The sequence below is a fragment of the Ascaphus truei genome, chromosome 1, assembly GCF_040206685.1.
Source record: "Ascaphus truei isolate aAscTru1 chromosome 1, aAscTru1.hap1, whole genome shotgun sequence".
In the NCBI taxonomy this organism is placed as follows: domain Eukaryota; kingdom Metazoa; phylum Chordata; class Amphibia; order Anura; family Ascaphidae; genus Ascaphus; species Ascaphus truei.
In genome coordinates this window covers 266,759,427-266,782,128 of record NC_134483.1, presented here as the reverse complement: position 1 = coordinate 266,782,128, position 22,702 = coordinate 266,759,427, and the positions used below count along the sequence as shown (strand labels likewise).

General features: G+C 39.3%; 1 protein-coding gene across 3 annotated transcripts in view; it reads left to right on the top strand.

Annotated features, from left to right (window-relative positions):
- Window positions 1-22,702, top strand: part of HOOK3 (hook microtubule tethering protein 3) — a 727,656-nt gene that overhangs the window by 654,124 nt on the left and 50,830 nt on the right. For all 3 annotated transcript variants that reach the window (XR_012802125.1, XM_075603879.1, XM_075603871.1), the window contains 2 exons: window positions 8,866-8,966; window positions 9,162-9,266. Coding sequence is in view for 2 of the 3 variants with exons in the window: in XM_075603879.1 (XP_075459994.1) it covers window positions 8,866-8,966; window positions 9,162-9,266 (206 nt within the window). In the remaining variant the exon portion in view is untranslated. Of the gene's footprint in view, window positions 1-8,865; window positions 8,967-9,161; window positions 9,267-22,702 lie in introns of those variants that run through there.

The following is a 22,702-nucleotide window of genomic DNA, read 5'->3' as shown; positions in this document are numbered from 1 at the left end:
CTCATGTTTGTATACTCTGTTTTTCAGTACTTCCCCCCCCCTCCCTCCTCTCTACCCCCCCCCCCCCCCTCCCTCCTCTCTCCCTCCACCTCCCTCCTCTCTCCCCCCCCTTCTCCCTTCCCCTGTCCCCCTCTCCCCTCCCCCTCCCCCCCTCCCTTGCCCCCCCTTTTCCCCCCCCATCTTCCCCCCCCTTCCTTTCCCTCCCCTTCCCCCCACTCACCACCCTCCACCCACCCCTCACAACCCCCCTGTCATATATCCATTTATCTACTTTTTACATTGCTCAGTTATCCATTCTATGCATATCCATCCTCAAACAGTATGCTGTTATCCTGCTATCCTTGTCCCTTCATCATTATTTTGAACAGAGATCTCTATATCCATTTATAAATAACACACTTATACAAATTGTTCTTTAACAGACCGCTGATTATTTTATCTTGCATTTTATTGTCTTGCTTAGCAACCATAACATGTATACATATTATACTGTTGATATCATCTATGCTCATTCATATTTTATGTCTAAGGGCTTATACTGTTTATTCTCATATCTTTGGGACTATCTATATATACTTTTTGTGATATTCTTTGTGATGTATTGCAAGCACTGTTTTTAAACGGTTTTTATGTGTTCAGCACAAGGTTAATAGGTGAATTACCCACCTCACCTGATTCTTATCTTGTGCAGGTGTTCTGCGTTTATTCTGCCTATATCTATGTCTCCCCCATGCTGAAATCACTCTTTGACAAAGGCTCTAGGGCTGAAACGCGTCAGAGGATCCATCAGCTACACCCGTCTGTTTCAATAAACCTTTTGTAGTCACCACCCACGTTTTTACCCTGCTTTATCTTTTTGGCTGTGCTCCGCTATTCTTCCTGCTGCTGCTGGAAGTTTTCACATGCCATTGTACGCCGGATTGCACGCCGAGTAATCGCTGCACACAAAGGGGAGCCCCGCCGGTCACGTGACCACCTCACTACATGCTGCAGACATGACAGAGACAGCGCTTCATTGCAGAGACCAGCAGCTCAGCTGAGACACGGAGCTCACCGGTACACAGTCACCGACAGCAGAGGAGAACACCGCCGGTCGCGTGACCACCCCATGTGATGTCCTAGTCACGAGAGGGTTGGCGGTGCAACGATACAGGCATTGATGACCGGATCACGACACCATTATCCCCCAAACCGTGAGTGCTTGCAACACTTAGTGCCCTGAGCTGGGCCAGTTGCTTCTTTATGGTACAAAGTATACTCTTATATATGTTCATTGTAGTGATTACTACATTGACTCTGATGCACCTTATTGGATAAGTCTATTGTCCAGGTTCAGTTTGTATCTCTTGTTAGATAACCCCAACAGCTGTTAGCAATCCTCGTGGAGTTTACATTCTCATCATTTCTGTGTATCCTGGCATCCATCTTGCTGACGTCATCAATCCGGGTCTTTAGCAGTTGGAACGCTTCGCGCATGTGCGGTAGTTATCCGCTCGATCCTCTTCACCCTTTTTGAACAAGATTTATGATATACAATCTCACTTTTCACAGTAAAATTGTATATCATAAATCTTGTTCAAAAAGTGTTATGCTGATTCAGAAACCCCCCCCCCCCTTTTTTTCCCTTCTTTTCACATCGTGGGCTTCTGATGATCCTCCCCCACTGCATGACAGATAAAGATGGATGTAAATGGATGAAAACGGAAGATCAACTACCCCCCTTATGCCTGCAGGACCGCAGGGAGACTGGCTTACGCGTGCGCAATGACTTACAACTGGTCTGCGCTTTTTGCATCCCAAAATCACAGAAAGGGAAGAGGATCGATCCGACAACTACTGCACATGCGCGAACTTGCAACACACCAGATGAGACATCCGGATGCGTTCCAACTGTTAAGGACCCGGACTGATGACGTCAGCAGGATGAAAACGTAAGATCAACTAACCCCCCTTATGCCTGCAGGACCGCCGGGAGACTGGCTCACGCGTGCGCAATGACTCACAAGTAGTCTGCGCTTTTTGCGTTCCAAAATTATAGAAGGGTCATCTAAGCGCAAAGGAGACAGTGACCCGTGGATTTCAGAGGCGGCAGCGTCGTCGGATGGAACCGGAGAAGATGGGGGTGGAGAAGACGGGCTGAAGATTTCCGGGACAGCTACAGCAGAGTCGTCGAAGCATATGTGAGGAAGTGGTCTGCGGGTTCGATGGGTTGGCTGCCAATCGTTTTGCGTCGAGAGTACATCACCATATATCTTCTTCACTTAATGAGGCTTACGTCTAAGAAAACCCTTAGCCTTTGGGGTCAGCAGAAGGTTTTCTTTATTGGCCTTAGCCTGTCGCTTTGGCGTGGAAACGGCAACCGCCTTTCGCTTTTTCAGCTTGACAGGCACGGCAGAGGCGAGTGGGTTCCTGCGTCCATAGAAACGGGGTTGCTCCATGGAAGCAGGTGGCACAATGCAGTATCTGGACAAGGGCAAGTTCAGATAAAGATCATCGAGTTGTGGGCTATGCAAAGTGTGTAACCTTTTATGCATGGCGACCAGGTACAGGAGTTGAAAGTGGGCGTACTCTAATGTGAGTCATTACCATATAAATACACCATCCATTTTGTGTATTGACTGCACATAGAATACACATCGACTAAACATCGAATATACATTCTTGTGTTTGTATTTCTTTCTACTCGCAGCAATGCCTGTTAAAAGGATTTCAGAGGAGCTCAGCATGCGAATTAAGGAGATGTACACGAGCGGACACCGAATTGCTGCTATCCAGCACTGGTTAGCTACTTCTGACCTCGTTGTGCCATCAACCACCGTGTGCTATCATGCATACGGAAAAAACAGAGACCGCAAAAAGGCACCAAGGGTAACTAACGCGTAAGTATATTTATAAAACTTATCAAAAAAAAATATATAAAACTGTACATACTGTACTGTTCATACAGTACAGTACATCTACAGTACAGTTCTGTATCTACTGTAATACTGTTGTTATTTCTGTTGATTTATATTACAACATAGTTTGTATATTTATATTTATAGTACAACAGTATACATTTTTTGTATATTTCTATTTATCGTACAACAGTATATATAGGGTGTATATTTATATTTATATTACAACAGTATATATATTTTGTATATTTATAGTACAACAGTATATATATTTTGTATATTTATATTTATAGTACAACAGTATACATTTTTTGTATATTTCTATTTATCGTACAACGGTATATATAGGGTGTATATTTATATTTATATTACAACAGTATATATATTTGTATATTTATATTTATAGTACAACAGTATATATATTTTGTATATTTATATTTATAGTACAACAGTATACATTTTTTGTATATTTCTATTTATCGTACAACGGTATATATAGGGTGTATATTTATATTTATATTACAACAGTATATATTTTTGGTATATTTATATTTATATTACAACATTATATTTATATACAGTACATTTTATATTGCTGTATATTAATAAAACAATATATTTTCTTTACATTGTAGGGAGACAACTCTTCTGGTAGACAAAATAAGTGAGGAGAATGATGAGAGGAGTGTATTAAGGGTTAAAAACACTCTGCAGGAAAAGCACTATCTGACTGTATCCGAGAGCAGCATAAAGAAGATGAGACGCAGCATTGGATGGAAATATGGACGTGTGAGGTTAGTACTGGACAGTACGGGAGGTAAAAGTGTTGTTTCGCAAACTGTACTGCACTGTGCCGCTAATTTTTTTTATTCCTTGTCATTACAGAGCGTACCCCATGATACGGGACGCAAACAAAATCAAAAGAGTGGTCCAGGCCCAGGCATGGATCGACAGTGGGGAGATTTTCCAGGATTGCATCTTCACTGATGAGTCTACTGTGTCGCTGGAGAGATTTGCAAGCTTTGCATTCCACAAAAAAGGCCGCATATCTTTGAAGCCGCGGCCAAAACACCCTGTGAAGCTGCATGTGTGGGGTGCCATCTCTAGGCGTGGACCGGGTTGCATTTTCATCTTTGAAGGTAAAATTTATCAAATATAATGTCGCCTAATGCACTGTACTTTACTAGTGTTGCCTTACTGTATGCACTGTACTGTACTATTGTGCAGTTTTTTGAGCACTTTTCTTTTCTTGCTATAGGAATCATGAATAAAGCTTTCTTCCAAGACAACATTGTGCCCGAGATAGTGCAATACATCACACGTGAGTTCGCCAATGGTCACCGCTTCTACCAGGACAACGATCCGAAGCACACCGCGTCAACGGCGCATATCCTTGAGCGCAGCATCAACTGGGTGAAGACGCCAGCGGAGTAAGTGCAGTAGACCGTGTCCCATTTTTGTTCCCCACTGTTTTTAGCTCTTAAACCAATTGTCCTTTCTTTCCAATGACAGATCGCCAGACTTCAATCCGATCGAAATGGTCTGGCATCAGCTGAAGGACCATATCCGGAAAGTGGCGAAACCCTCCAAAAAGGACGAGTTGTTGAAAGGCATAATGAGCTTTTGGAACGATGTACTCACCGTGGAACGCTGCAATAAATATATAGACCATATTGCCACTGTTGCCCATTGTGATCGCGCGTAATGGGCAAGCATCAGGAAAGTAGTACTGTGCTGTAGTATTGTAAGTACTGTATGATACAGGTAAGTATGGCACAGATTTTTTCTTTCCAGATAGTCAGAGTATACAGTAGTTAGTTTTTTCTTTACAGAGAGAGCAGCACCAGCCATCGGGTTACAGTACATAGAATTTGACAGTAGTCAGAGTATACATTAGTTCCAGTATACAGTAGACTAGTTTGACAGTACTACAGTAACTGCCTACTAACTGCTCAATTTTTTTCTTTCCAGAGAAAGTAGCACCAGCCACCTACAGTAGTTCGACACATCACACAATGCCATAATACAGTATGCACATATAGTACAGTAACTGCACTCATTTTTTGTTTACTTGTCGTTTCAGGAAAAAAGGGTGGCCTGGGGGGAGGTGGGTTTTTGTGTGCAGTCTAATCTGTTTGTACAGTAAAATGTACAGTATATAAACAGCAGTAATGATGTACACAAAACCTCTCCTCTCTCAATCAACTACTGAACTGTAGACAGAATGAGGAAAAGATAAAGACGGAAAAAATAATATTACTATACAGTATATACAGTATACAGTATATATATCATACAGTACATTACAGTATATATTAGTAAATAATATTCTTATAAATGTTCATTATTCATGTTTCCCCATGTTTTACAAATGTATTCTAAATGGTTATCCAATTTCCATCTGCCAAAAGAACTTAATAAAGACTGCATTATGTATTTTCATGATTATTTTTATATTTGTATTTTTTGGGTCCTGACAAAATAAAATAAATATTTATTCACTTTCCTGCTAATCATAATCATTGACAACAACCACCCCCCCCCCCCCCCCCGACAGTATAAGAATGAATGACAAAACAACATGAATCAGTTAATGGTTTTTTTACTCTCAATTCTCACAATGCTGTGCACATCAGATTTACATTTCAAATTCGAGAGGGGATTTTCCAGTGCGTTACCGTAAACAAAGCCTCTAAGGGTTGGGGCGGGGGGGGGGGGGGGAATGGTGTGATTACACGCAGGCGCACTGAGGCTTTGTAGCTCGGCTATGGACGGATTAAGAACACAATGGCAATATTCAGAAGATTAACGACTCTGTGGAGAGGGGGTTGGTAGGGTAGGGTGACTCATGCGCTGTAAAGCTCCCATCTCTAAAAGGATTAGAGTACACGCAGGTGCAGTCAGCCGATTGACGCTTGGCTAGGGACGGATTAAAAACACAATGACTACAGTAACTGCAGAAAATGAGCAAAGTGTTGTTGTGTGTTTTTTTACACAGGACATTCACGACTCCAGTCCCTGAGGGCCGCAAACAGGCACGGTTTTCAAGGTTGCCCTCAAAACCTGCCCTGTTTGCTGCCCTCTAGGACTGTACTGGTGCAATTTCAACCCGCTCAGACCCACAGAACGGATTATTTTAAATTATATTTATATATTTATTTATATTTTAAAGATATTAAAGAATGTACTGTATTGTATTTAAAACATGTAACTGTAAACCATACTGACTGACAAATGTTTTCACACATGTACTATAGCAGTAAACTATACACCTGTTGATGTTTTGAATTGCTGTGCACTTAAAATATTTCAACATTGTACAGTATTTGTAAATAAATGTTTTTGTACTGACTCCACCAATAAAAGAACATGTTGATTTGTCTTACATTGTTTCCATTTGCTCCTTTGACAGTGTAACAAATGTCGAGGCTTACTGCACTGTTTTTTTACTGCCAGACCGCAAAGCCGCAAGATCGGCAACATTGTCAAAAAAGAGCAATGATCGTGCAATTGGCGTGGGAATTAGGGCAATTGGCGTGGGAACTTCTGTTCTAGGGCACCAAGAAATAAAATTCATTTTGCCTATAGATGTTAGGAACCCCCTCACTTGACCCCAACAGGGTCCGACCAGTAATGGCGACGAGAAAGGGTCACGCCGGCGAGGAGGGTCCTATCATTGACTGTAATGGCGGAGAAAGCCGCGCTGCTTTGAAACGGCTAAGTCAGAATGAGCAGAAACCTGGAACCCATAACTCCGGTTCTGTTCAACATAGAGGGCTCAGATTCGGTCACCATGTAATCCTAGTTCAGGCAGGATTGCATGGCAAATAGCGACCTTCTCGTGGCAACAGAACGGAATCAGGGTAATCGCGCAATTGGCGTGGGAACTAGGGCCTCGGTCAAGTTAACGGCCAATTGGCGTGGGAACTTCTGTTCTAGGGTACCTAGAAATAAAATTCATTTTGCCCATAGATGTTAGAAACCCTCACACTTGACCCCAACAGGGTCCGACCAGTAATGGCGACGAGAAAGGGTCACGCCGGTGAGGAGGGTCCTATCATTGACCGTAATGGCGGAGAAAGCCGTTTCAAACCAGCGCAGCTAAGTCAAAATGAGCAGAAGGTATTAGACTTCAAAGACAACAGCTCGCAAACGCCCCCATGAGTTTTTACACGGCATTGCAGTATTGCAGACAGCGAGAATAAAATGCTTAAATCACGGGCGTGAAAATAACGCAATTCACTCCGGGCGAAAACGACACAAAACCGCACATAACCGGGATAATCTGAAATTCGCGGAGCTAGCCGAATAGAGGTGTTGCCACTGTATGTCACAGTATGTAAAGCGAAAATGTACTTAAAGTGAAGCACTTTCTTCTTTCCCACTTATCGATGCTTCGGTACAGGTAGGGAGCAGGTATTGCTATTCAGAACATGCCTGTCCTATTGGACGAGGGGAATCAGCACGTCACTACTACGGCGGTCGGTAGGGCAGAATAAGTGTCCGTACTCGCGAAGCCAGCGTGCGGACACAGGGGTATGGTGCTATTGAAAATATGTCCTTTCTCGCGAGTGTACTTAAAGTGAATGTCCTTAAACCGGGATATGCCTTTATACTGTTGGTGTATACATCCTTTGGTACTGCTTAGTCACCTCTTAGGCCTTGGCCATGTTACCTGCTTGCTTGCTGAAGCGTGCTGTCGCTCGCTCATGCTTGCCACTGAGCTCCTACAGCCGCAATTAGAGCGGCTTTAGTAGGGGCTCGCCTACGCTTCCGCAAGCACGCGGAAGCGTAGGTCTTAGCAGATTTTAAAAAACAAGCGCTTGCCGGAGTGCAGGGCCGGTCACGTGAGCGGTTCGCCCAATGAGGGCGAACCAGCTCCGTGATGTAACTGGCCCGCCCCCAGCCCACCCCCTGATGGCGCGCAGGGCAAGCAACTGCAAGGCCAGGTAAAGCACCCGCTTTCCCTGAGCCTCAGCGTGCATCAGCAGGCAAGCAGGAAACATGGCCGAGGCCTTACTTTCACAATCAATGAGCTTCACTCTACATGATGTACGTATTTTGAATTTTTAGTAATTTTTAATTTATACATGAATAATGTAAAGATAGGATTGCTCTAACAAGATAATTGGCAGTTCATTTTTTTTTTTTTTTAGTATTTTAGTAGTTCATATTTTTTTTTTAGTGAAAAAGTATTGGGGAATGACCCCCTTGTGTCCCTGGGGCTATTAAAACCAAGGCTGTTTTTCAGTCCATAGTAATAGAGGAGCAAGACATCACTTGATTATGTATGAACAATCACAGAAACTTCATCCAATTGTAGACTAATGCAGGGTGGGGGGCGTTTACGGTAGAAGTACAGTTGGGCACCTCCAGAGAAATGCCCAAAGGCAAGTCCATAAGATCCGATTACATATCTCACCTACACCCTGTGTCCAGCGGAGATGGAGTCAGCGGTCAGTACTCACGAATTGCCTGCGTGGTCTGCCAGTGTAGCTGAAAATGAAGCAGTACGATATCCAGCTGCGTGGTGCTGTCGGCGTGGTGATGTCGGCGTGCTCCAGCCGTGAATAACAAGCCAGGAAAGGAAAAAGGAAATGACGCGGTGGTCACAGCTCCTCCAATCAGCCTCACGCATTTAGAAAAAATAAAAAACTTTATTGATTATGCAACATGAACAACAGCAAAAGGACACTCTGACGCGTTTCGTCTGGTAAAGTTTTCTTTGATAAAGTCTGACCCCAGACGAAACGCGTCAGAGTGTCCTTTTGCTGTTGTTCATGTTGCATAATCAATAAAGTTTTTTTATTTTTTCTAAATGCGTGAGGCTGATTGGAGGAGCTGTGACCGCCGCGTCATTTCCTTTTTCCTTCCCTTAACTGGCATATTATTTTTTTTGTATTTTTTTTCTAACAGTTTAACTTGTAACAAAATCTCTAAGGTTTTTTTGTTTTTTTAATAACTACAGCATTAAAGATTGAAGAATTGCAAGAGGCTTTACGGAAAAAGGAAGATGATATGAAACAAATGGAAGAGCGATACAAAAAATATCTAGAAAAAGCAAAAAGTGTAAGTAAAAAATAATTTCTATAAACCACAAAACAAATACTGTACCATTAAATTGATCACTAATAAAACATTGCCATGTTCTTTAGAGCATGCCTTGTTTTTGCTGTGTATATTGTACAGTATGTTGTATGTTAAATTTTTTGCAAATTGAATTGATATTTTTTTTATCTACAAAGAAAATATTGTGTTTTTCAGGTTATTCGCACGTTGGATCCAAAACAGAATCAAGGAACAGGTCCAGAGTTACAATCCTTGAAAAATCAACTACAGGAAAGGGATAAAATGTTCATTTCTTTAGAGGTGAGAATATCACTTTTTCTCTATTAATGATAAGCGTGTGTGCATATGCACACACTGCTTGAACCCTGTAACAGCCCATAGGATAGTGGGATGACACCTGCATAGCATTTGTGGCATAGATTCTCAAGCTTTAAACCCTGCATCACTGGTCCCCAAAGACCTTGTTGGTGGACCCGAAACCATTGAGGTATATATATATTTGTGCACTTAGTATTTTTATAGTATATATATATATATATATATATATATATATATATATATATATATATACTATAAAAATACTAAGTGCACAAATTAAAACAATTAAACAAAAATAGTAACAGTTGCTGCCCGAATGTTAAGCTATACACAATAGCACATATATAGGGAAAGGGAAGAACATCGGCGCAAAACTGCTAACTCAACAATAAAATTGAGCATAAATGGACTGAGGATATATTGGGAATTGCTGGTTGCTCTGAAATTAAATGAAGAGAAAATGAAATATAGTGAAGTACGTTTTAGTAAAAGTATATGCGCAAAGGTAGATCGCTACTTACAAAGTAGCAGATGTTAACAAGCATATAGGATATAATAATCCTCTTCGTCCTGCTGCCTGGAGTCACGATGTGTTTGTCCTCCACGTGGAATGCCAAGATCCTCCGTAGTGGCTTTCCTCCGGCTGCAGCTATTCTCCTGAGCTTCCTGGTTGTTCCTCCGATCTCGCGAGCCTAGCCCGCTGACGTCACTAAACCGGGATAACGGCCGCAACTCGAGTATACTGTCCAGGGGTGATCGGGAGATTCTGCTGGATGTAGATACTGGATAGGGGAGCTAAGAGTTGTCTTAGAGCCTCCACCCTACGCGTTTCGTCCTGTAACTAGGACTTCATCTGGGGAGTATATATATATATATATATATATATATATATATATTGCAAAGAGTGACCTAGGCGCACATGTGCAGGGGAAGAGAAAAGAGAAAGAGGAAAAAAATCATAGGGCAGTATATCAATACAAACAGATTAGAAATTGGTGAGATATGCACTTACACTAGTCAGATCAATAAAGGCCTTTAATCCACGTAGGGACTCCCGAACTCAGCTCCTGTAGTTCGTCTGTTTCTTGGCTCCTGGATCTTGGGAAGGATTTGTCCTGAAGGCTCCTTGCAGCAATCACGTTGAGTCTGTTTTAGCAGACTATACCTTGATGTGGATCTCATATAAGGGGATGGGTAGGGAATAAAAGGAGAAACATATGTGTAAAACCTTTTAATAAAACATCTAAGGATAAAAAACAAAAGTATTTAACTCACATTCTATGAGTTAAAAACGGGCAGTAGAGAGTGTTTAGCGAGTCTCTCACACTCGTGGTATAGAACGCCGACTTCCAGACCTCCTCACACCGGCGAGTGCTTCCGCATCAGGTGATCCGATCTTGTACGGCTCTCGCGAGATTTCCCTCTGTGTTATTCACTGTCAATGCTCCGTTCGGCTCACACTAGAAACAGTCTCTCGGCGTCACTCTCCCTGCTCCAATCACGCTGGCCCTACGCGTTTCTCCACTCGGGCTTCGTCAGGGGCTGCTATGGTTACCTTATCCCCACCCTGGGTATTTAAACATACCTCTATTGACCGATTGGCTGGTATTTAATTGGCTGGTATATAATTAATTAAACATTATGCAGGCATATCTAGACCACAGTAACACATCGTCAGAGCTGACCTGAATTAGAGTTTAGTCTTATTCAATGGCCCTATATACATAATACTTGCCATTTATAGATTGCAGGTATATATTGTTTAATTGAAAATCACTCACGTATTCCGATTTAAGGGATTAATGTGTACCCAATCTGAGGATATTTTTAGAACTCATATACATGATGGCAGTTATTATGCATTAGCAATTGAATTAGATTAATATTATAAAGTTGATTTAATTTATATTACAGAGCAGGCTGGATATCTCAGATATACAATTGTCATATTATTACTTGTTACCAAGTTTTTGTAAGAACATGAGATACATATAATTGTGCAACCCTATGTTGCCAAATGACTGTAACCAGAATTACATTAGCTGTTATCATAATCTCTAGAGAAGAATTATTTATTTAATTGTGATTTGTTGGAACATATATTATATATCCATTATTAGAGAGATAAAGATAATAGATCTTTTGAGTAATAGAGAGGATTCTATTTATAGATTGCATTAATATATATATAGCGATTTTTATTCGTTTTAATATATTCACCATATATCTTCTAATATTTAGAGCATATTGGATGATACCTATTATGAAATATAATGAAATATAATATTGGCCTAAATTATCTTAACAATTAAATGAAAACCCGTGTACTTATTTTAATTCTTCGTAAATAACAAATACGTGTACTATTAATATAAAATTAATAAAGATTGATAAACTTGTTAGAAAAGTGACTAATGTAAAAGTGATATAAATTTATATAAACTGTACCCTTATTTGTGATTAATAATACTAAGATATATGTAAACTGTATCATATATACTTTATCTATAACCCATTTACATAACCAATATATATTGGCCAAAATATATATTTGATACCAAATATGTACCAGATTTATATACCGTTACTTTAATCATAGACAACAATACAATTTGTAGAAATAAACATATGCACAGATCACATATGTGCGTGACCTAAATCATTATAATTCAGTCATATGTATACGGGGGATGGGTATATACATCTCTATACATACGTATAACAGCACCATAACTATAAATCCTAATTGATCCATACTTCACTTTGACAAATATATCCAAATTAATATATATAACAAATAATTATATTGGGCTATCCCTCTATGTTTATCAGGCGAAAATAATCACCTTATGATATTATTGAGGACAGCACTTTAAAGGATAGCACTTAGCATCATGTACTTTAGTCTACGGTATTCCATTATATATAGGAAAATTGGATTTCTACAATTGTATATATATTTCCGGTGAAAACAAGAATTAAGAGGGAAATTGTAATTGGTCTCCCTCTCTATACATTAATTCATATAGTGGACCAGAGAGAACATAATAGACCGTTTTTCATGATATCAATTTTTAGCACAATAGTCTGGAATTCTTAATATTCGATAATCCATATTGCATAAAGTTTGAATATATGCAATTGTATATATACACACAAAAGGCAAAAGTTGGGGAGGGGATTGAAATGTCACATCCTTTGTATTACACATTAATACATATCATAAACCAGAATATAAAAGATACACCAAGAAATACACATAAACAATGAGAACTTTATACAAAGAGAAAGTCAATATATATCTCTTGGTTGACTTACAATGTCACCAGTACATAGTGTGAATCAATTATACATAGTATAAGTCAATTGTATTGGGAGTATGAGCTATCACTCAACAAAGAACAGAGCGGGACATAGTACTAACAGACTATTATTTATTCTTTAAGGAATGACCCTAGGTCGATGTCTATATTCATCCCATTTGGTATGAGTGTTTTTAGGGTGTAAATCCAGAAGGTCTCTTGCCTTGATATTTTAATAACCTGGTTACCCCCTCTCCAATTGGGATGAATTTTATCTATTCCAAAGAATTTCAGACCACTTGGGTTTTGATCATGATGTTCCTTAAAGTGCTTAGATACGCTATGTTGCATAAATCCCTTCTCTATGTTCTTAATATGTTCAGCAACTCTCATTTTTAATTTGATAGTTGTTCTCCCTATGTACTGTTTGTTGCAAGGACATTGCAACATATAGATTATATAGTTGGAATTACAGTCAATAAAGTCCTTTATTTCGTATTCCTCTTGTGTTATTTCAGATTTTATCTTTTTGAATATTTTCTGTGTATTTGAATTCAATTTACACCCCTTGCATGTTTGACACTTAAAGAATCCATTTGTTACACTCACTGGCTTACATTCTTTCTTCAAACATTCTTTCTTCAAACAGCTTGGTGCCAGTTTCTGTTTTAGATTTGGGGCCTTTGTAAATATTATTTCTGGCTTAGATGGTAGAATTTGTTGTAAAATTGGATCTTTATGAAGAATATTCCAATGCTTTTGGAATATTCTTTTAATGTGTTTTGAAGAATGTGTTACAAAGGGTATTGAGATTTTATCCTTCTCCCCCCTCTCCTTCCTCTCCCCATGTGGTTTATAGGATAACAGATCTTTCCGTTCCATCTTAGTAACCTTCCTATAGGCCTCATCGACTATTTCCCTCTTATATTTTCTCTCACAAAATCTTTCCATTAACTCATGTGCCTGTTCATGAAAAGTGTCTTCCTGTGTGCAATTACGTCTCACTCTCTGTAGTTGTCCTAAGGGGATGTTGTTGATCCAATTGTCAAGATGTCCACTATCTCCCATTAGGAAGTTGTGACAATCTACCTCTTTTACAAAGGTCTTAGTCTCCAGTGTACCATTGGAGACATACAATTGTAAGTCCAAAAATTCTATACTCGTCTGACTGTACTTGTGGGTGATCAATTAGGATTTATAGTTATGGTGCTGTTATACGTATGTATAGAGATGTATATACCCATCCCCCGTATACATATGACTGAATTATAATGATTTAGGTCACGCACATATGTGATCTGTGCATATGTTTATTTCTACAAATTGTATTGTTGTCTATGATTAGAGTAACGGTATATAAATCTGGTACATATTTGGTATCAAATATATATTTTGGCCAATATATATTGGTTATGTAAATGGGTTATAGATAAAGTATATATGATACAGTTTACATATATCTTAGTATTATTAATCACAAATAAGGGTACAGTTTATATAAATTTATATCACTTTTACATTAGTCACTTTTCTAACAAATTTATCAATCTTTATTAATTTTATATTAATAGTACACGTATTTGTTATTTACGAAGAATTAAAATAAGTACATGGGTTTTCATTTAATTGTTAAGATAATTTAGGCCAATATTATATTTCATTATATTTCATAATAGGTATCATCCAATATGCTAGAAAAAACAGGATATTCAGCGCTCGTGCTGTATGATGGTGTGGATGATCCCTTTGCAGCATGTACATGAAGCGTCTCCCCAGAAACTCTCAAATCTAGGTGAACCCCCCTTAAAAAGGGGGGAGGGCACCCTGAAATACAAGATAATAAAAAATGCACAAATGCGCCCCAGGGATTAGTGGAAGGTAATTTATTAAAAATACACACAAACTCTGAGGGGATCCAACCCCACCTCAGAACAGCTGTGCAGCTGGACGGCTAAGTACTACCCAGGAGAACACCTGATGGTGACTAAACCCTAAGCTGCACAGTATACAAATACAGTAAAATTTATATAAAAACACATGAAAGAAAAAAACAAACATGAAAACAACCTATCAACAGATTTGTATAGAAACCGCCATAAGGTTGGGCACTGGCAAGGGGAAACGGACACTCACACTGAGACAGTCAGCAGACTCGCGGTGGCTGCACAGGATCCGGATCTCAGCACCGTGGAGAGGGAAAAAAACGCTGCTATCTCCTGCAGGCTCCTGACGTAGTACTTGGTACGAAACGCGTAGAGGTCACAACAGGTCATCCTGCGCGTGTATGCTGGTAAGCTGAGACGGAGCCTGCAGGAGACAGCAGCGGTTTTTTCCATCTCCACGGTGCTGAGATCCGGATCCTGTGCAGCCACCGCGAGTCTGCTGACTGTCTCAGTGTGAGTGTCCGTTTCCCCTTGCCAGTGCCCAACCTTATGGCGGTTTCTATACAAATCTGTTGATAGGTTGTTTTCATGTTTGTTTTTTTCTTTCATGTGTTTTTATATAAATTTTACTGTATTTGTATACTGTGCAGCTTAGGGTTTAGTCACCAACAAGTGTTCTCCTGGGTAGTACTTAGCCGTCCAGCTGCACAGCTGTTCTGAGGTGGGGTTGGATCCCCTCAGAGTTTGTGTGTATTTTTAATAAATTACCTTCCACTAATCCCTGGTGTGCATTTGTGCATTTTTTATTATCATCCAATATGCTCTAAATATTAGAAGATATATGGTGAATATATTAAAACGAATAAAAATCGCTATATATATATTAATGCAATCTATAAATAGAATCCTCTCTATTACTCAAAAGATCTATTATCTTTATCTCTCTAATAATGGATATATAATATATGTTCCAACAAATCACAATTAAATAAATAATTCTTCTCTAGAGATTATGATAACAGCTAATGTAATTCTGGTTACAGTCATTTGGCAACATAGGGTTGCACAATTATATGTATCTCATGTTCTTACAAAAACTTGGTAACAAGTAATAATATGACAATTGTATATCTGAGATATCTGAGATATCCAGCCTGCTCTGTAATATAAATTAAATCAACTGTATAATATTAATCTAATTCAATTGCTAATGCATAATAACTGCCATCATGTATATGAGTTCTAAAAATATCCTCAGATTGGGTACACATTAATCCCTTAAATCGGAATACGTGAGTGATTTTCAATTAAACAATATATACCTGCAATCTATAAATGGCAAGTATTATGTATATAGGGCCATTGAATAAGACTAAACTCTAATTCAGGTCAGCTCTGACGATGTGTTACTGTGGTCTAGATATGCCTGCATAATGTTTAATTAATTATATACCAGCCAATTAAATACCAGCCAATCGGTCAATAGAGGTATGTTTAAATACCCAGGGTGGGGATAAGGTAACCATAGCAGCCCCTGACGAAGCCCGAGTGGAGAAACGCGTAGGGCCAGCGTGATTGGAGCAGGGAGAGTGACGCCGAGAGACTGTTTCTAGTGTGAGCCGAACGGAGCATTGACAGTGAATAACACAGAGGGAAATCTCACGAGAGCCGTACAAGATCGGATCACCTGATGCGGAAGCACTCGCCGGTGTGAGGAGGTCTGGAAGTCGGCGTTCTATACCACGAGTGTGAGAGACTCGCTAAACACTCTCTACTGCCCGTTTTTAACTCATAGAATGTAAGTTAAATACTTTTGTTTTTTATCCTTAGATGTTTTATTAAAAGGTTTTACACATATGTTTCTCCTTTTATTCCCTACCCATCCCCTTATATGAGATCCACATCAAGGTATAGTCTGCTAAAACAGACTCAACGTGATTGCTGCAAGGAGCCTTCAGGACAAATCCTTCCCAAGATCCAGGAGCCAAGAAACAGACGAACTACAGGAGCTGAGTTCGGGAGTCCCTAAGTGGATTAAAGGCCTTTATTGATCTGACTAGTGTAAGTGCATATCTCACCAATTTCTAATCTGTTTGTATTGATATACTGCCCTATGATTTTTTTCCTCTTTCTCTTTTCTCTTCCCCTGCATATGTGCGCCTAGGTCACTCTTTGCAATACATTTCCAGCGGCGTTGTGGAGCCGCAGACCTAATTTGGCTGCAAGTCTGTAGGGTTAGTAGATTGTAAGGGTATATACCTTTTATTGATTGATTGGCTGAGAGTGTGGTTTTTCAATTTATTTTAACCATATTCAACATATTGTTTTATAGCTGCGCTGTTGTTTCTTGTCTGTATATATATATATATGTGTGCTCATTTGCATGTCATTTCCCAGAATCCCTTGCTGTGGAAGTGCTGTGTGCTTGGTAATAATGGTGAAAGGCGGGGTTGCAGACCTGTCTAAGACATGCAAATGAGCTTACAGTAATATTTCTATTTGCTATATATATATATATATATATATAGCAAATGGAAATATTACTGTAAGCTCATTTGCATGTCTTAGACAGGTCTGCAACCCCGCCTTTCACCATTATTACCAAGCACACAGCACTTCCACACCAAGGATTCTGGGAAATGACATGCAAATGAGCACACATATATATGTTATTTTTGTTGAACAAGCACCTATTTCTTTGGAGCCTTTGAAGTGCCTGCTGTTATCTATCTATCTATCTATCTATCTATCTATCTATATATAGATAGATAGATAGATAGATAACAGCAGGCACTTCAAAGGCTCCAAAGAAATAGGTGCTTGTTCAACAAAAATAACAGGAAACCAGGTGTCCCACCAAGGAGACAAAAAACAGCACTCAAGGTATATTGCAAAAATGTATTTGAAAAAAAGCAGGCACATATAAATCCAACGTTTCGGTCCTGTATAGGACCTTCCTCAGGGGCGTGCTGGAGAACACTGCCCAAGGAAAACATATATACCCATCACCCACCTGTGTGCATAATCAAGAGCCAGCTGATTGTAATTAAAAATGGGAGTACTGTAGGCGCATGGGAGCCCTGTCATCACTGTGCAGCAGCCCAGCCTCACCACTCCTCTGTTTACACTTAGCTATCAATGCCAGACACACCGCACATGTGCACCTGCGGGTGGAGCCAGTGAGCACACCAGTCATTCTAAGGCATCCCCCGTTGCCATGGCGACGCAACTAAAGCATCTGTAACCATGGGAGTGTAGGCAGAAGCAGACTGCAATAGGGAGCAGGGGCACTGAGCCGTGTGAACATGATGACGTCACATCACCAGCAGCAACAGGTCCTGTAACCAAAATGAAAGTGCAGTATTAAAAACACATGAAGAGGTGAAAATATATACTCCAGATGCACAGTATTAATAAAAATCACTGTCAATAGTACAACAACAATAAATATACTAATATCCCTCTAACATGCTACCAAGAGAAATGAATAGTGAATGCAGATTTGCTTGTAAGAGTTGAAAAAGCAGACATAAAGGAAAGGAAGGAACAGGAAGGGGAGTGGAGGAAAAGGGGAGAGGGAAAGGGGGATGGGAGGGAAAGGGGGAGGGGAAAGGGGAAGATGGAGGGAGGGAAAGGGGCGGGAAAGGGGGAAGGAAGGGAAGGAGGGAGGGGAAGGGGCGCTAAGGAGCAAAAATGGGGTCACATAATAAGGCAAAAATAAGCCCAAAGATGAATACAGAAACGGATAATTCTAACTACACAGAGGTGACAGATGGCAGTGGGATCCCCAACTTTAACTCATAAATGTATCTCCCTAAAGTGATACTACTGTTGCTACAAAAAGCAACCCAGTTTAAAATCCTCATTAAGTCCTCTGCAGTAATAATTTTCCTCTGTCACTACCACGAATGGACGTGTGCGCTTGCATAATAGGCATGCACCTCAGCGTTGCAAGGCTATGCTTAAAGTTTTTAAAGTGTCTCGCAACTGGTTGCAATTTATGGTCCTCCAATCCAGTTTTTGTCGGCCAATGCCTTCCTAATAGATGATCTATGCAGACTAATCCGCTCCTTTAGCATGCGCGTCATTTTACCGACATAATATAGTCCGCAAGGGCACCGGATAAAGTAGACAACATATCTACTTTCACAATTCATATAGTCCTGAATAAGGCGTGGTTTGCCACTATGGGGATGTGAATACTGCGTGCCAAGAATAAGGTATTGGCAGTTGGTGCATCCATGGCATTTAAAGACACCTTTTTTATTACTCAGCCAAGTTGTAGGTTTACCATATTTTTCCACCGGGTCTGCCCTAGTTAATGTATCACCGATATTTCGCCCTCTTCTGTAGCAAAATAGTGGGGGACGCTCAAAATTCTTGCCAATGGTTGCATCATTCGCCAATATATTCCAGTGTTGTTGGATCGACGTCTTAATCATTCTTGATGCAGTACTAAATGTACTAGTGACATGGAAACTATCTTGCTTCTGTGCATTCGGAGAGGGCAGCAGGAGCTGTTCTCTGGGAACATCCTTGGCTCTCTCTTAAGTGCTGCATCAAGGTCCTTACATTCATATCCCCTCTCCTCAAAGCGTTTATACATTTTCACAAGGGCTTGATCACGCTCACCACTATCACTAGTAATCCGGCACACTCTAAGAAACTGGGAGTAAGGTAACCCTTTCTTAAGAGGTATTGGATGATGGCTGGTTGCCAGGAGGAGTGAATTCTTATCAGTATCTTTCTGATGTATCTTCGTCCGAAGTACTCCTTCAGTTAGATATACTTCTGTGTCAAGAAAAACGAGAGGAGAGAGCGCACGCCCCATAGTATAAAATTGTATGTTTAATGATGGGAAGGGGGAGGGGGGGGGGAAATACACTCACAAGGGTACAAGTAATAAAAGCGTTTCGTGATAATATCACCACCATCTGGTATCTTTACTACGATCAAACGTCCATCTGTCTCTTAGAGGTGAGGAACCGTGATAATCAGGATGTAAGGCGTGAAGAAAGTATCAACGAAGTCGTGCTGAAATCCCAGAAAATATCCTAGCTGGATGGCCTCCGTGATGTTGAACGCATGAACCGGCCTGTTCCTGCGCACACGTGATGACGTAATGTCCGTACGTTTGCATGATGACGCTCCCTGGCTCGTTTCGTCACACACGGGCGACTTTGTCAAAGGGTAATGGAGAGGGGGTGGACGCATGGGTATATATACACAAATAGTAGCGTAGCAACCCCTTAAACCAGCTGGATGGGACACTCACACTAATAGGAACTTGATCTACTAATTGGTATCACAATGGTAAGAATTGGGGTTAATGAGATAAAACGGACCATATCATAAGTCCTGGAGGAACTGTAATACAAAAAGTCCTGAAGCGAATAAATTCACAAATAGCTCTGAGGAGTATATACCGCAAAGGTACTGTCATGTAAAATTAATTATTTTTCTATAAAAATATAAAATGATGCAATTATGAATCACAATAAAATAGCCCATATGTCAAATGGAGTGAATAATATCACTGCTAAACTGTGCAGTATCTATGGCAGAGATTCTATCAAAGGATAAATACAGTCCACATCTTATAAATGTATATGGATGAACATAGACATATATTTGAATAAAAAACCATAAACATCCATGAAAACAATAACTACTGTACAAATCTGATGAAAAAAACAACAAGAAAATAAATACATGCTAACTATGAAATATATGAACAAATACCATAAATCATACCCGATGGTCATACCTAAAATATATGGCTGTACTAAAAATTATATAACAAACATTACTGTGATAGTGTACAAATGGCTCAATGTGGGTATACTAAAAATGAACCTAACAAGCAGTAAACTAAAACATGTGAACTAAATATACCTCAATAACTAATGAAAAATAATAATAATTGGTGTAGGGCAAATATAATGTGGGCTCAGTAAGTAATGTACAAATAGCATACACGGAAAATAATTTGCCCTACACCAATTATTATTATTTTTCATTAGTTATTGAGGTATATTTAGTTCACATGTTTTAGTTTACTGTTTGTTAGGTTCATTTTTAGTATACCCACATTGAGCCATTTGTACACTATCACAGTAATGTTTGTTATATCATTTTTAGTACAGTCATATATTTTAGGTAGGACCATCGGGTATGATTTATGGTATTTGTTCATATATTTCATTGTTAGCTTGTATTTATTTTCTTGTTGTTTTTTTCATCAGATTTGTAGTTATTGTTTTCATGGATGTTTATGGTTTTTTATTCAAATATCATATGTCTATGTTCATCCATATACATTTATAAGATGTGGACTGTATTTATCATTTGATAGAATCTCTGCCATAGCTACTGCACAGTTTAGCAGTGATATTATTCACTCCATTTGACATATGGGCTATTTTATTGTGATTCATAATTGCATCATTTTATATTTTTATAGAAAAATAATTAATTTTACATGACAGTACCTTTGCGGTATATACTCCTCAGAGCTATTTGTGAATTTATTCGCTTCAAGACTTTTTGTATTACAGTTCCTCCAGGACTTATGATATGGTCCGTTTTATCTCATTAACCCCAATTCTTACCATTGTGATACCAATTAGTAGATCAAGTTCCTATTTGTGTGAGTGTCCCATCCAGCTGGTTTAAGGAGTTGCTACGCTACTATTTGTGTATATATACCCATGCGTCCACCCCCTCTCCATTACCCTTTGACAAAGTCGCCCGTGTGTGACGAAACGCGTCAGGGAGCGTCATCACGCAAACGTACGGACATTACGTCATCACGTGTGCGCAGGAACAGGCCGGTTCATGCGTTCAACATCACGGAGGCCATCCAGCTAGGACATTCACTGGGATTTCAGCACGACTTCGTTGATACTTTCTTCACGCCTTACATCCTGATGATCACGGTTCCTCACCTCTACGAGACTGATGGACATTTGATCGTGGTAAAGATACCGGATGGTGGTGATATTATCACGAAACGCTTTTATTACTTGTACCCTTGTGAGTGTATTTCCCCCCCCCTCCCCCTTCCCATCATTAAACATACAGTTTTATACTATGGGGCGTGCACTCTCTCCTCTCTCTTCTCTACAGATTCCCTAGGATGTGGTTTATCCTTTTGAGAGCAGCCGGAGACCCCCTTCACCCACGTCATCACTACAATTGATGAACATTTTACAAGGACTGGTTTACACTTTATTTTCTTTTTTCTTTTTGCATTTATGTATTGTGTTATTTTTAGGTCGTCATAGTAATTATTCCCTATTATTGTTTCAAGCACAGGCATTTATATATTTATCACGGTATTAGACATAATATTATATCACTTTTAACACCTTTTTTAGGCGCTGCTTTTTTCTTGTTTTGTTAGTCTCTCATATATATATGTATGTATATATGTGTATATATATATATATACATATATATATATATATATACATATATATATATATATATATATATATATATATATACATATATATATATATATATACATATATATATATATATATACATATATATATATATATATATATATATATATATATATATATATATATATATATATATATATATGTATAAAAGAAATCCGTAGCACTTGCCTAATGATGCTCAAGGGTAAATTTATTTATAACATCTAGCAAACAATATAGAAAGTTGGCGACATTTTGGACTATAACGTCCTTTGACAAAGGACTTTATAGTCTGAAATGTCGCACAATATACAGATGCAGCGGGTGCTTATTCGAACATTTCACGCTTTATATACCTCGGACTACCCATGTCATGGCACGTGATTTCTTCCAACCTTACCGCCTTAAGACGTGAGTGCAGAAAATGGCATTTTAGTGTTCTGGTTTTTAAACACCTGAAATTGACACAGTAGCACAGTACTGTACACATTACAATTAATTCATTTCTGCCATGGATACGCGAAGAACTGCACCCAAAGAAACAGAATCCATGGAATTCAAACAAAGCAAAAGGCGATAAACACGTGTGCCTGGTGTGATTGGCCGCATGAATACAGCGTGGAATACAGCAGAGCACACGAAAACGGCTCTGTGAAATGTTCGAATAACGGCCGCTGCATCTGTATATATATTAGTTGCTACTGCAGTCCGAGGCTTTATATATATATATATATATATATATATATATATATATATATATATATATATATATATATATATATATA